Genomic DNA, 14,891 nt, shown 5'->3' on the forward strand with positions numbered 1-14,891 from the left:
CTTCCCCGCATTCATTTTAGGCCTGAATTACGTAACCTCTCCCCTCTTTTGGAACTCAAAACTCATGCTTGTCTGCATCATTCGATGGGAAATCCCCGACCCGCAAATAGATCTGTGTCCTCCTACGACTTCAAAACTGGCACGCAATTTCTACGCCTGGTGAATAACTACATCTACAGGAAGAGTGGGGAGGAGGAAAAGAAGAAGAATGGAGGGGCTAGAGAGTACAGGGGAGTGAAATTGTATAATTGTCTCCTGATAACTTCACATGAACAATACATTATTTAATTTAGTCATATTATAACATTTCAGTGCCCAGAAAACTACCAAAATTATCATTAAAACTCACGAAATTTTTACGTACAATCTACCGACATTTTATTTGAAGATCTGGCAACACTGAGCGTGCTGCCTCCTCTGTAAATATTGGAACCTTTTGCAAGATATCCTGTATAAAGTCAGTGGGGTGTCGTTGTGTGTGTTTATCCGAGGATTTTCACTAACATCCCAAGGATGTAGGAAGCTGAAACTTTGCACATATGGGGTATTTCAGCAAAAGCTTACGACGTGATTGAACATTTTGAGATAGGTAACTAAGGGCTGAGAAGATTTAGGCTAAAAAATGTTAATCACTATTACTGTTTCTCGGATTATGTAATACTGCTACTCTAGGTTAGTCCTTCATATACACATTTGAGAAGAGGTAAATTCATGTCCTCATTCGAGGTGATGCAGATCGTTTAAGGTACGCCTCCAATGCATGTGTACTTGTGGACAAGAATGATGGCCTCGCTTCACACCACTATAGGGATTTACTAGTCTACTGTAGCCGGAGTTGCCAAATCGTCTACTGCACTTGACACAAAGTTAGGGTAAAGTCTCAAGAAAGTGTGGAAGATAGTGTTTGGCAACCTCTCCACACCAAACAAGGATCCCTTAGAACTCATTTACTCAGCAGGGTGCAGCCCTCCTGCCAATCTTGCATTTCTGGCAGTACCAGGAATCAAACCTGGTCCTCCAAGGACTTCAGCTTATAGTGCTAATCGTTACTCTACGGAGACGGACTGGGAAGAGGAAATCGGAGGTGATGGGTGAGGTGAATGGGGTATAAAGCCACTTACATCTATTTCATATTCAGCCACCGTGAAGCGACACGACAGGGACTTCAGTATTACAAATTTAAGAAATATGCAGGTAGGATGCTTGCAAGATACTCCACCTGTGAAAGACATGAATCTCTTCAGTCTGCATCTACAGTACCTCTGAACGAAAGAAAGTCGTGCGTTCTGTACATATTATGATGACAAGTTGAAGTGTTTATATGTCGCTTACACTACTACTAAATATCAGTACGTGGTACAATATATTAAAATCTACAATACTCCATTCTCTTCAAAGTACCGTAACACTTTCGGAAAAACCTCTCGAAATCTAGGACTGAATTCACTTTGTTCAATAGGATTGGCATGTCCGTCATCCATGTCTTTTAGCTCGAATGACTCCGTATCCATCACTCCACATGGTTCTGCTAAAGTGACGCAAAGCGTGAGGCTGGCGTGAAGGAAACCATAGAAGATTTTGTCTTTCATCTCTTGGTGTAACTGCTGCAGGGAGAAGATTTCCTGGGAACATCCTAGAGCAGTCAGTGTGTCGGAAAGTGTGGCGTGGTATTCGGAGAGCAAAGTATCTGCATGTTGCTCCCGGACCTGCAAACAGGAAAATATATAAATATGCACAGTTCAAAAAAAAATTAGGGGAACATGTTTTGAACGTATGGCATGCTGCACATAACAATACCTCACACCCAGGTATATTATCAACTAAACCTTTATTCTTTACCGTTGAAGTATACAAAAGAACATCGATGGATTCGCGTCCATTTTCAGAACACAAATGTAAATGTCCAAATAGGGGTGAAAACAAAGTGATAATAGTCCTCCAGGGTGGATTTTTATCACAGATAGAGAGCTTCAGTATAGTGTATGTCCTCCACGAGCATTCATCACAGCTTGGCACCTACGTGGCATGCTCCGCATAGGTCCACGGAGGTCACGTTGCGGTATCAGGTCCCATTCTTCAATGAGAGCCTCCTGTTCTAGGTCTTGGAGAGTCTGTGGTGGAACAGGACGCCCACGAACACTTCTGTCAAGCTTATCCCTGACATGCTCGATGGGATTAAGGTCTGGACTCACTGCTGGCCATTCCATCTCTTGAATGTCCAGTTCTCGCAAGGCAGCTCTAGTGATGCGCGCTACATGAGCCCTGGCATTGCCGTGCATGAGTACGAATTCAGGGCCAACACCGTATGCAGCAACCAACACATGCTGTAGCAATGTCTACTCGGTGTACCCCGCAGCGGTAAGATTACCGCGGACGACGATTAGATCCGTACGGCCATCATTACTGATGCTACCCCACACCATCACAGAACCTGGTCCAAATCGGTCGCCGTCCTGGACAACATTTGGCATGTACTGCTCACCACGGCGTCTCCATACACGTTGACGTCCATCACGCTGTGTCAGGGGAAATCTGGACTCGTCTGTGAGCAACATAGGTCTCCATTGGTGAAGTTGCCAGTTGACGTGGGTACGGACAAATAGAAGGCGAGCTGCGCGATGTTGCTGCGTTAAACGGGGCACTCGAGCAGGACGTCTGAGTCGTAAGGACACTTCTCTGTCTGGTCAGACACTGTGACTCCAGTGACCCTCCTGAGGTCTTGTTGCAGTTCTCTGGCAGTTGCTGAACGACGCGGCAACGCACAGATGGTGAGATACTGGTCATCCTGTGGGGTCCACGACCTTGTCCAACCATCCTTGTGAAGCGAAAGCGAAGCGAAATAAGTTATTTCATTCCTGCCACAGAAGTGGCAGGCGCGCCGTCAGCTGAACGAGCAGATCTTTGGCCGTAGAAAGGGAGTAGATTAATGAAGATAAGACGCACAGTGAAAGTATGTGTCGTACATACGTGGTGGGAGGATGTGATGGGTAGTTGGCGCAGGGGTCAAGCGACCACAAGAGGTCCCCTGGAGTGAGACCCCCAATCGCAACCCCCGAGCATTAAACCCCCACTGGTCCCCTTTATTGAAAGAATGCACATTGGTTTACGTATCTCGGGTGCGCATAAGAAAAGAATTACATAGGATTACAAATTAAAGTTTTACAGATATTGTGCTGGGGCAGGTTGCGGGTTCGATGAGAAGTTGGAGAAAGGAGGACAAGGGAAGTGTTGCAACATAAAATAGTAGAGGGTGGTTGTGATGTTCGTAATGGAGGTAGCAAGAAGGCGAAGAAGGTCTAGTATTGGGAGGGACGGCGGAAAAGGTGCAGGTTGGGGAGAAGATAGGTAAACGGTTTGCAGGTGTGGGGTGGGTGGCGGGTCCGGTTGAGGGTGACGAGAAGAATTGCTGGGAGAATTGGTGGGAGGGGAGCACACAGTACGGGGTGGGGAGCGAGAATATTCCACGGGGTAGTGCCGACGACGGAGGTGGACGACAGAAGTGATCAGTAGGTGGACGTCTTCATCTGACGGGAGTTGGAAGCGTACCATGAACGTTGGGCCAGTATGGTTGTATATACGGAACACTCGAAGTGCCGGGACGCCTGTCAGATGGAGTTCCTCCAGTATGTCCTGTTCCGTGATGGTAGGGTCGACGCCTCGAAGAACACAGCTCGGAGATGGAAGCTGAGGAGCTGGTGTAGTAGCGGCGGTCGTCCCGTGAGAGGCAGGCTGTGTGGCTGTTGTAGCGGCGGGATGGTTAGTAGGGGGCTGTTGGGAACTAGATAGTGTAGCAGTGAGGGTGGTGATAGGTGTGGACATAATAACAGAAGGGTGACTAGTCGTGGCAGTGAGGGTAGAAGTATATGGGGGCGTATGAGCAAGGGTAGTAATGGTGGTAGTAGTAGAACTAGTGGTGGAAGTCGACGAAATTGTGGTGGAGGGCAGTGGGGGCGGTAGGGGAAGGCTAAAGTGATGGGAGAAAATACTAGTGCAGTTGCTGTAAGATGGAATACGGAGTGTACTCCACGACATGGAGGTGGTCGTTGATGGTCACGCCGGTGGCTACCAGGGCTGCCAGCTCATCTGGATGACGTAGACAAGCGAGGACCAACGTTGAAGGACGTTTGGTTGAACGATCCTGGACCCTGATAACCTTGTGGGTGGAGGAGCCAGACTTGTGAAGTTCTGTGAGAATGAAGTGCTCGTTGTAGGTGATGTCCACGCCAGTGATGAGACAGGTATTCATGTTGGAGCAGGGAGGCGACAGCCAACTAGGCATCTGCCTGTTTATTGTTCCTTGGGCCGGCTGAGTTGGCGATGAGCCGAGGGCCACCCAGCCGAAAAAATAATGAGGCGTGTGACGTGACGGTGGGATGATCCTTGTGAACTGGCCTGCCTCATTATAGCTATTCCACAAGGGCTGAATAACATGGAGAGACATTGAGATCCACAACAACTTGACGAAAATGCAATCCGCACACATGTGGGCTGTTACATGAAGGAGTGGTGAGGAAATAACATTGGCAGCTTAAGGGGTATATGAGGCATCGGTTTCCGAGCCTCATGAGACATGTCTGGTCGTGACATCCCAGGGAAGGGTGGTAGGAGTTCCTCACCAGGGGTGATGTCGCGCCCAGACAGATTTAGGATTGAGTTAGTATATATTTAATGTAGTAAAGTAGTTAGTTTAGTTCTAAGTAGAGGTGGTGTGTTGCATATGGAGCTGGCGATCCGCCATGTGCAAGATGCTACATAGTAGATTTAGAGGTAGTTAAGTAGTAAGTAGTTAGTGCTTAGCTATAAATAGTCTGTAAGTGTTTATTTTGAATTGCATATCGGAACATTGTAACCTGGCGAAAGCCTATTATGTTCAGTTCAATAAATACATACATACAAATACAACTTGACGAAAAGTCCATCCTTCCTGTATCAAAGTGACGGCCCTTGCGACTTGAACTTCGTTAAAATGTCTCATGGGATGTGCTGGTAGACGTACAACGTGCTCGCAGTAGTCTGTGTACGTCACAACGACACACGGACGCACCGCTGTTCACTTTGTTTTGAGGTGTCACCTGGCAGTTTAATGCATGGTTACGCCTACAGATGAAGCAAAACTTCGATTTGACATACCCTGAGTAGCTAAGGTCTCAAGGTATGCTGTACGACCATTCGAACCCCATCTATCAAATTAACGTTCACATACCAGACATTGCAAAGCATGTTCCCGCAATTTCTTTGAACTGTGTAATTGTTTATCTATTTATTCATGAAAAGGCCTCTACGAGTGAAGCTCACTTTAAGGGGCTGTATACTTTGCATATATGCATTACATCCAAAATGTAAAAATTTGAACATATTCAAGATGTGTGATATCAGTTAGTTCCAATGGAATTTAAAATTGAAACTATTACAATAATACAAATAATAATATAAACTAAAACTAGAATACAATTAAAAGACACTAAATTATAGCCTAACTAATAACAAAAACAATCCATGTTTTAACGTAGTAATTTCTTTCTTTCTTTCTTTCTTAATCTGTTTACCCTGCAGTGTTGACTTTTCCCTCGGACTCAACGATGGATCCCACCTTAAAGCCTCAAGGGCAGTGTCCTGGAGCGTGAAACTTTGGGTTGGGGGATACCACTGTGGAGGTGGAGCAGTACCTCGCCTAGGCGACCTCACCTGCTATGCTGAACAGCGGCATTGTGGACTGGGGGAGGAGGATGTGAAGATTGGAAGAGATAGACAAGGAGGAGGAAAGGAAGCGGTCGTGGCCTTAAGATAGACACCATCGCGGTATTTCCATGGAGGAGAAGTGGGAAACCACGGAGAACCACTTCGTCGATGGCTGAGGTGGGAATCGAACCCACCTCTACTCAGTTGACCTCCCGAGGCTGAGTGGACCCCAGTCCCAGCTCTCGTAACACTTTTCAAATTTCGTGGCAGAGTCGGGTATCGAACCCGGGCCTCCGGGGGTGGTAGCTAATCACGCTAACCACTACACCACAGAGGCGGGAGTAATTTACAGATATTTTTTAGACCAGGTAGGACTGAAACAATGATTTCCTTAAATTAAGTTTAAATGTATTAATTGTTGAAATATGCTTTATTTCATGAGGTAGTTCGTTGCATATTTTAAACAAATACATCACACTTTTTGTTTTGTTACTGCTAAAGTAAGGAGACTGTATAATCTCAGCTTTACCCGCGTAAAGCTGGGATTACCCGACAATTTTGGGAATTTTGCGAACTATCCATTTTGTGTGCTTGGGTAATCTCGGTTTATTTCCTCTTTGGGATTCTGCTAATGTGCTTTGTTTAAAAGTAGTTGTGGAGCTTACCTTAATATTTTAATTGTTGTTTCCTCTGTTTCTGGTTATTTGTTGAATTTTAGCATGATTTAGCACCCCATATTTTTGTTCCATATTTTACTTGCATTCTTTTATAAACCCATTGTCAGAATATTTATGTTCAACGTAAAAAGAACTTTTACAATTTGCTTTACGTCGAACTGACGCAGATAGGTCTTATGGCGACGATGGGATAGGAAAGGCCTAGGAATGGGAAGGAAGCGGCCGTGGCCTTAATTAAGGTACAGCCCCAGCATTTGCCTGGTGTGAAAATGGGAAACCACGGAAAACCATCTTCAGGGCTGCCGACAGTGGGGTTCGAACCCACTATCTCCCGAATACTGGATACTGGCCGCACTTAAGCGAGTGCAGCTATCGAGCTCGGTCTTCTAATGTTAGTCGGTAGGGTACTAGAGGTGATAGTACACATTTCCTAATCATTAGAATGCGTGTCAAAAGCGTGGGTTCTACTGCAAATCTATTCGCGACGCACATATGGAGTAAAGGTATACGACGTTGTTCATGGCGATTCGTCCGTCGAATGAGGATGGTAAAGAGATTATATATTTTTGATTTCATAACAACTTGCTACTAAGTATTTACACTAAAGTGAAATAAATGCTCGCCAGTTACTATTCTCACATTGTATTGAAATTTTTTTTTTTTTTTTTTTTTGCTAGCGGCTTTACGTCGCACCGACACAGATAGGTCTTATGGCGACGATGGGATAGGAAAGGCCTAGGAGTTGGAAGGAAGCGGCCGTGGCCTTAATTAAGGTACAGCCCCAGCATTTGCCTGGTGTGAAAATGGGAAACCACGGAAAACCATCTTCAGGGCTGCCGATAGTGGGATTCGAACCTACTATCTCCCGGATGCAAGCTCACAGCCGCGCGCCTCTACGCGCACGGCCAACTCGCCCGGTCATTGTATTGAAAAGAAAGAAACTATCTACTTATTCAATGAGCAAACAATAAATTGAATTAATAATAAAATTAATGATCCTACGCTGCTACATTTTCAGTCTTTTTATTTTCTATAACAGTTTCAGTTTCGTTATACAGTTAATTAATTTTAAGATTTCTTCGTATGTGTAGATTTCAGTCCTAACTCTGTTTTTGACCTGAACTTCCACATTATAGCTTAATAAGAGTTTGATATTGGATTTTAGTAATACAATTTCAAAAGGAATAGAGCTAAACAATCGAAAACACCAGAGAACACGTATACCACCGCGCTAAATGTCACTATATTTTCAGTAACCTTATTACCAACCCAATAAAAATGTTACTACATCTTCCGCATTACAATACCGTCGTTAAAATCCGTTGGTAGTACGCAAGAAAATATTTAACTTCTAATTTGCAAAACTGCAGCCTACATATCTGGCTGTTTACCTGACAGTCGTAGTGCAGGCCCTAAGAGGAATCAACTCGTAAGAGGCAGAAGATTAGGATGTAAAAGTGCGAAAAAGAGATGTTTCTGAAAAAATAGGTGGCTAGTATCTATGATAATCTCTATGCCACTTGGTAGAGTTCGTAAACCGCAGGCTCCTATAATATTATATATATATTTTTAATGGCAAGTTAGAAGGATATCACCAGCGCCTCCTCGTCATCAGGTGAGGAAAGCGTTATTCTACTAGTAAATAAGTAAGTTAATTTCCTTACCTATCAAAAGTAAGTATTTTTCACTGCACTACGACTTCTATAAACATGAAAAATCTTGATAATTTTGTTGGAAAGATTCTGGTTACAATCACCAACACTGGAGAAATAATAATGGGGGGAGAGGGGTGATAATAACTTCAGCTGACAAGGGAATCACTGATAAGGAAGACTATTTGCAACCTATTTCTACTTCCGCGAGCGAAGCTTCATTGTCAGCCTGTTACGTTTCCAGTGCCGCCAAGCACTGCGATACCAGGTATCTTCTTTTCTGACCTTACTAGAACAAGTTGTTAGGTTCGTTTGCAGTGCAGAAGAGAACGGCTCTATGGCTAAATGGTTACCAAGCTGGCCTTTGGTCACAGGGGTCCCGGGTTTTATTCCCGGCAGAGTCGGGAATTGTAACCGTAATTGGCTAATTTCCCTGCCACGAGGACTGGGTTTATGTACCGTTTTCATCATTATTTCATTCTCATCACAACGCGCAGGTCGCCTACGGACATCAAGACAAAAGACCTGCAACAGGCCTCTCCGGAGGCCATACGACATTTAATTTCAAGTGCAGAAGAATGGAAAATCGAAATTCAGTCAGAAGGTACTCTGCAGTACCGATTATTCTACTGTAAAAGTACCTGGTATCACATCCACCCTAAAGTCACTTTCTGAATCGGTAGATTTTAAATGTGGAATCTTGTGTGAATGTATCTGGGCAAGCTCGAACCAGACTCACTGTTGCTCACGAGGGAAACCCGTCAAGTGTAATAACCCGATTTCCCAGAAACTTCGCTCAGCGAATGAGGGGTCGGAATAACTACTACTAAACGTTTTCATTCCTCTCCTGAAGGGGGAGGCGGGCCTCTTAGACGGTGACGCCGTCTCTCAGGCCGGGAGATTTGTTACGGTGAAGAAGATGTGCGGAGAAGGTGAGGGGGTGGGCGGCCGTGGCCTATACTACGAACTGTCTCGGCATTCGCCTTAGTGCAGGAGAATAGAAAACCATGGAAAACCATTCTCAGGACAGCATACGGGTGGGGCCAGGCGTGAAGTCCAGCCCTGTGCCCCTATCCCGTCTCCCGAATGCACAGGCGTAGAACCACGGTAAAGCCGTGGCCTCTTAAGGGACGAAACCCAAGGACCGAAACCCACTCTACATCTACCGCGAAATAAGCGAACACATGTTTCGACTTAACCATAGACATTCGACCGTTTCCGAAAAAAAGACTGCCGAAGTTTTCGACGAGCTTTATGTGCCTTTTATGCGTAAGAAGCTCAACCGATGCGGTGGCGTAGGTGGCTTTGGGAGCGACGTCACACTTTGGCGCCCTGGTTTCAAATCCCTTTCTCTTTTGTTGTTATGCTTTATTATTTAGGCCTACTTGTGTCTATTGACGATTACTACACAAATGGTTTTGTTCAATGTATTTTAAAATATCGTTGTCTTTTTTTATTAAGGTTCTGCCTGGTAAATGAATTTAATTTTTTTTTTACGTCCGCCTCTGTGATGTAGTGGTTAGCGTGATTAGCTGCCACCACCGGAGGCCCAGGTTCGATTCCCGGCCCTGCCACGAAATTTGAAAAGTGGTACGAGGACTGGAACGGTGTCCACCCCTCCTCGGGAGGTCAACCGAGTAGAGGGGGGGGGTTCGATTCTCACCTCGGCCATCCACCAAGTGGTTTTCCGTGGTTTCCCACTTCTCCTCCGGGCAAATGCCGGGATGGTACCTAACTTGAGGCCACGGCCGCTTCCTCCCCTCTTCCTTGTCTAACCCTTCCAATCCTCCCATCACCCCCCCCCCCACAAGGCCCCTGTTCAGCAGGTACTGGTCCTCCAACCCAATTGTATCCCTCCGACCCACAGTCTCACTCACCAGGACACTGCCCTTGAGGCGGCAGAGTTGGGATCCCTCGCTCAGTCCGAGGGAAAAACCAATCCTGGAGGGTAAACGAATTAAGAAAGAAAGCATTTGTTTTACACTAGACGTGATACAATAAATCTACGCATTGATTTATAAGGAACTGCAAGCGCCAGTTTTTGGAAAACTGATCCATTATGCGTGGTTTGTCGCAAACGTATCGCCAACACGTGAAATCTTCAGTAATGTTAACAGTGACATTCTCACCCAGAAATGTAACTGTGGACCTGACTACCGAGCTCGATAGCTGCAGTCGCTTAAGTGCGACCTGTATCCAGTATTCGGGAGATAGTGGGTTCGAACCCCACTGTCGACATTGTGAAGCCGCCGCACCACCAAGTCGGTTGATAGATAGATAGATTTATCATCAACAGGTTATTTGCCCAATTAAAGATGATTCAATAAAACCTAATATACAACAAATACACCTTAAATAAATAACACTTATTTCCTAAAATAATAATTAAGTTCAAACTAAATCTAGAGACCTTTATATATGCATATTTACAACACCTTAAATAAATAAATTAAATAAATAAATAAATAAATAAATAAATAAATAAATAAATAAATAAAACTGAATCTCCTTAAATAATTGACATTATTAACTACATCTAGAACTTGTTACGCTCTATAAGGGACATAAAGCACGTACAAAACTTCAACCGTCTATTTCTCGGAAACGGTCGAATGTCTACGTATAAGGCGAAACATGTGTTCGCTTATTTCGACCCCTCATTCGCTGAGCCAAGTTTCTGGGAAATCGGTTTGTTTCACTTGGCGGGTTCCCCTCGTGAGCAGCAGTGAGTCTAGTTCGAGTTTGTCCAGACTCAAGGTTCAGTTATGAACAGGGACCGGATTTTGTTGACTTAAAAATTCTAAACAATGGCCTATAAAATGACCTCAAATAATGCCTTAAAAACTAACAGAAATGAAACAAACTTGTTATTGTAAAAAACTAAATAATGTACAATTCATATTATTCATGAGTTATACTTTATGTCATCTTTACAATATTTCCATTATTTTGCAATCTTGTTTCTCCTTGGAAGCAAAATGTGAGAAGATTAGTAGGTCGTAATTTTTTGACACAATGTATTCCGTAAAGAGAAATGATCTGAAAAGGAAAATAACTTTCCTATAAGAAAATCGTACTCTAAAACTTCCAAAGATGAACATTGACGTTAACTTTCTAGTAAGTAGATAGAGAAACTGGTTGCATGAAAACGTAAAAGATGAATAAATACTTCAAAATCACCAATAAGAAAAAGGCAATGAAAAGCAAAAAGCCAAAAAAAAAATGTTCTAGAAGTAAAATACCTACAAAAATGACAAAAAAATGACTTAATAACTATGAATTTCTGTAATCTGCAGGTTCATGAACAAGATTTGTATATAAATTAGCAATGTCTGATGATGCATCAATTAAAATACGGGTCCTGGTTATGAGTGCCTCCATATTCTTTTTTTTTTTTTTTGCTAATTGCTTTACGTCGCACCGACACAGATAGGTCTTATGGCGACGTTGGGACAGGGAAGGGCAAGGAGTGGGAAGGAAGCGGCCGAGGCCTTAATTAAGGTACAGCCCCAGCATTTGCGTGGTGTGAAAATGGGAAACCACGGAAATCCATTTTCAGGGCGGCCGACAGTGGGGTTCGAACCTACTATCTCCCGAATACTGGATACTGGCCGCACTTAAGCGACTGCAGCTATCGAGCTCGGTCCTCCATATTTTAGCAGCAGCCTTTTTCTCTGACCAAATGAGCTAATTGGTGAAAGTGGAGAGAGCTCAGATTAGCTCATTGCACGGTTCTAGAAGGTACCTTGAACAGGCTAGTTTAAATAGAGCAGAAAACTATGTCCGTTCACTAGGTGAAGGTTTTGCGTCTAGTACATTGAACAGTCACCTCCGTGGACGGGATAAGAGGTAAATACATCCACGGCACGGTATCCCATATCTATCGTAAGAGGTGACCATCAGCGTGAAGTGGGGACCACGGAGTCCCTAACTGAGTTTGGCATTGTTTCCACCTGCTTGTGCCAGGCTCCTCATTTTCATATTTTCTCTCAGACCTCACTTGGTCAATTATAGTTCTCTTCTGACCGTAACTCCGTTGAGTTTGTGAACTCTAGAGATTATTTTATTTTTACGTCTTTCTTTTGCTGACACCTTTGTTCTTCAAAGAACCCCATATCTTCTCCCTGTCTCCTGATTAGTTTTAAGAACGAGTGGTTATCTAGTTCTCTGTTTCTTTTTTAATTCGCTTTACGTTGTACCGACACAGACAGACAGACAGGCGACGATCGAAGAGGAAAGGCTAGGAGTGGGAAGAAATCAACCGTGGCCTTAATTAAGGTACAGAACCAGTATCAAGCTCGTGTGAAAATGTGAAAACACGGAAAATCATCTTCAGGGCTGCCGACAGTGGGGGATTCGAACCCACTATTTTCCGAATGCAAGCCCACAACTGCGCGAGCTTAACCACACAGCTAACTCGCTCGGTTTATCTAATTGTAACCTCCTTGAAATATAAAGAACACTACCACCAAGAAGTATCATGTACTGGGCTCTGGTGTTGTTCTCATGACTCGTGATCTTTAAGAGTTAAGTTTCATAGCTGTAGTCAGATGGCATAATAAAGGCAGGTCTTAACAGTAGTCATACAACACCGGATGAAAGGAGGAGTAGCCATTCATTAGTTCAGATTTTTGGTTGTAAAAGTTCCTATAATAATAATATTGAATAATTGCATCCAAAGTTACAAAAACTTGTTTCAGAAAGCTAATCTTAAGCACAAAATTTGGATAAATATCCTATTCGTAGCCCACAGCTTTTGGTGTGGTATCTGTCGCATCACTTCTTGCACAACTTGGAAATATAGTTGATAACCATTTAATGGAAGCCTTTGGTTATGCATGTTATGATGGAAGCTATTAAATGTTCCTATGCTTGCTTAATGAGAATTCGTATTACTCACCTGCTCCTGAACACTGCTGTAGAGAAGATAGTAGAGATCATTCGCCGGCGATGCCCACTTCGTCATTTGAAAGTCCACAATACGCACATCCGTGATTTCATTTCCATTATAACGAAACAAAATGTTGTTAACCCAGATATCTCCATGATTTAGAACCATCAATGGTCCAGGTTTTGATAATTCTGCCATAGTATCCGTGACATTTTCCGATATTTTGTGAACTTTCGCTGCATAGTACTCTTGCCCAGGCCATTTTTCAAGTTTCTTCGCTAGCGATGCTAAAGAAGAGGCCAGAAATCTACCAAATATACTTCGGAGCACATCATTGTCATAGAAGTCCTCGAAATGGTCTTTCATTGTTGGGTCATGGACATTTACAGCCATAGACATGGCATGGAACTTGGCCAGGGTTTTGAAAGCAGAAACACTGTGAACAAAGTCAAATTGTAGACGGCGTTCTTTCATTTGAAAACCCTGAGACACGAGGTCCTCCATGATAATGACATCTTTCATTGAACAAGGGAAATACATCGGTGAGATGATATAGTTATCAAGTTTTCCCTGGGATAATTTATACATGGCTGGAAACATTGCTGCGTACATTCGGATTTCTCTGGGAAAGAATCCACACGTTTCTGTGACCATATTCATGTACTCGCCTTGTGCCTGAGTTTTAACAATAAGTGATTTCTTTACTTCGTTATCATTTACGTCTAAATGAACTCTATATAGTACGCCCATGAAGTTGTTTCCTTTGGGAATAGCTGGCTCTATTTTAATATTTTTTACTGAAATGCTGTTATTTTGGTGTGTGGTCCTCAGAATTTCCTGTACGAAGTCTGCTGTCAGCCAGGTGGGAGTCATCCTGGAACAAAGTATTAACAAATACAGTATAGACATGATGTCTATTAACACGGGCCGTAAAATCATCAATTAAATACAGTATAACTCATTCTGGCATGAGCTGGTGTAAAATAGGAGGAATTTCTACATTATAAATAAGATATATGCTTCCTAATTCAATACTAGGTTATAACCTACAGGCACTATGAAAATAAGCTCAGAAGAGTGAAACGAAAAAGAGAAAACTCCAGAAATAATAAATAAGATAATGTTTCCCATTTTGATCCTCGTACGGTGCAAGTCGTAAATTGCACGCCGAATGTTGCAATTTTCAGAATGACTGCATGACGACTTGTATTTTCGAATCTAGCGGCAAATCATCTTTCGCTTAGACGACGAAGTAAATGAACAGTTGAAGTCAAAGTTAGCTACTATGACAACACCACACCACAGAGAGGACTGTACATCATTGAACTGACTAGTGCATCAAAACTATGCAATTTTATTTTTGTGAAATTAGCTTTGAGTATACCGCATTTCCATCAAATATATTCACAGGGAGTGTTTTCTCTATTATAAATATTAAATGGAGGTATGAGGAGAAAAGTCCAGAGTTGAACTAATAAAAAATGAGCTGTACACTTATTTCAACGGAGAAGAAAGATGCAGTGACTTTTAAGAGACAGAACTTCCAAATAAAAACGTGTTGAAAATTGCAGTCAAGTGAAAAATTTTAATTTGTTCATATATGTGCCAAAGGCTAATCATTGTGTACCGAGCTCGATAGCTGCAGTCGCTTAAGTGCGGCCAGTATCCAGTATTCGGGAGATAGTAGGTTCGAACCCCACTGTCGGCAGCCCTGAAAATGGTTTTCCGTGGTTTCCCATTTTCACACCAGGCAAATGCTGGGGCTGTACCTTAATTAAGGCCACGGCCGTTTCCTTCCCACTCCTAGCCCTCTCCTGTCCCATCGTCGCCATAAGACCTATCTGTGTCGGTGCGACGTAAAGCAACTAGCAAAAAAAAATCATTGTGTAATATGCATTTCTTGGTGTTACGTCCCAGTATGAAAATAAAGAACTAAACAAGAGTTAGTGCAATGTTTAATTCGCTAATTAGCAGTGTTACCTAATATTCAGC

General features: G+C 43.2%; 1 protein-coding gene across 1 annotated transcript in view; it reads right to left on the minus strand.

Annotated features, from left to right (window-relative positions):
- Positions 1 to 240: 240 nt before the first annotated feature.
- The window catches only part of LOC136874601 (uncharacterized), a 34,175-nt gene continuing 19,524 nt past the window's right edge, over positions 241 to 14,891 (minus strand). The window contains exons 2-3 of the mRNA XM_067148237.2: positions 12,909 to 13,773; positions 241 to 1,706 (exon numbers count right to left, since the gene is read on the minus strand). Of these exons, the coding sequence (XP_067004338.2) occupies positions 1,374 to 1,706; positions 12,909 to 13,772 (1,197 nt within the window). The 5' untranslated portion in view covers position 13,773 and the 3' untranslated portion in view covers positions 241 to 1,373. The remainder of the gene's footprint in view (positions 1,707 to 12,908; positions 13,774 to 14,891) is intronic.

This window comes from Anabrus simplex, chromosome 1, assembly GCF_040414725.1.
Source record: "Anabrus simplex isolate iqAnaSimp1 chromosome 1, ASM4041472v1, whole genome shotgun sequence".
Classification (NCBI taxonomy): domain Eukaryota; kingdom Metazoa; phylum Arthropoda; class Insecta; order Orthoptera; family Tettigoniidae; genus Anabrus; species Anabrus simplex.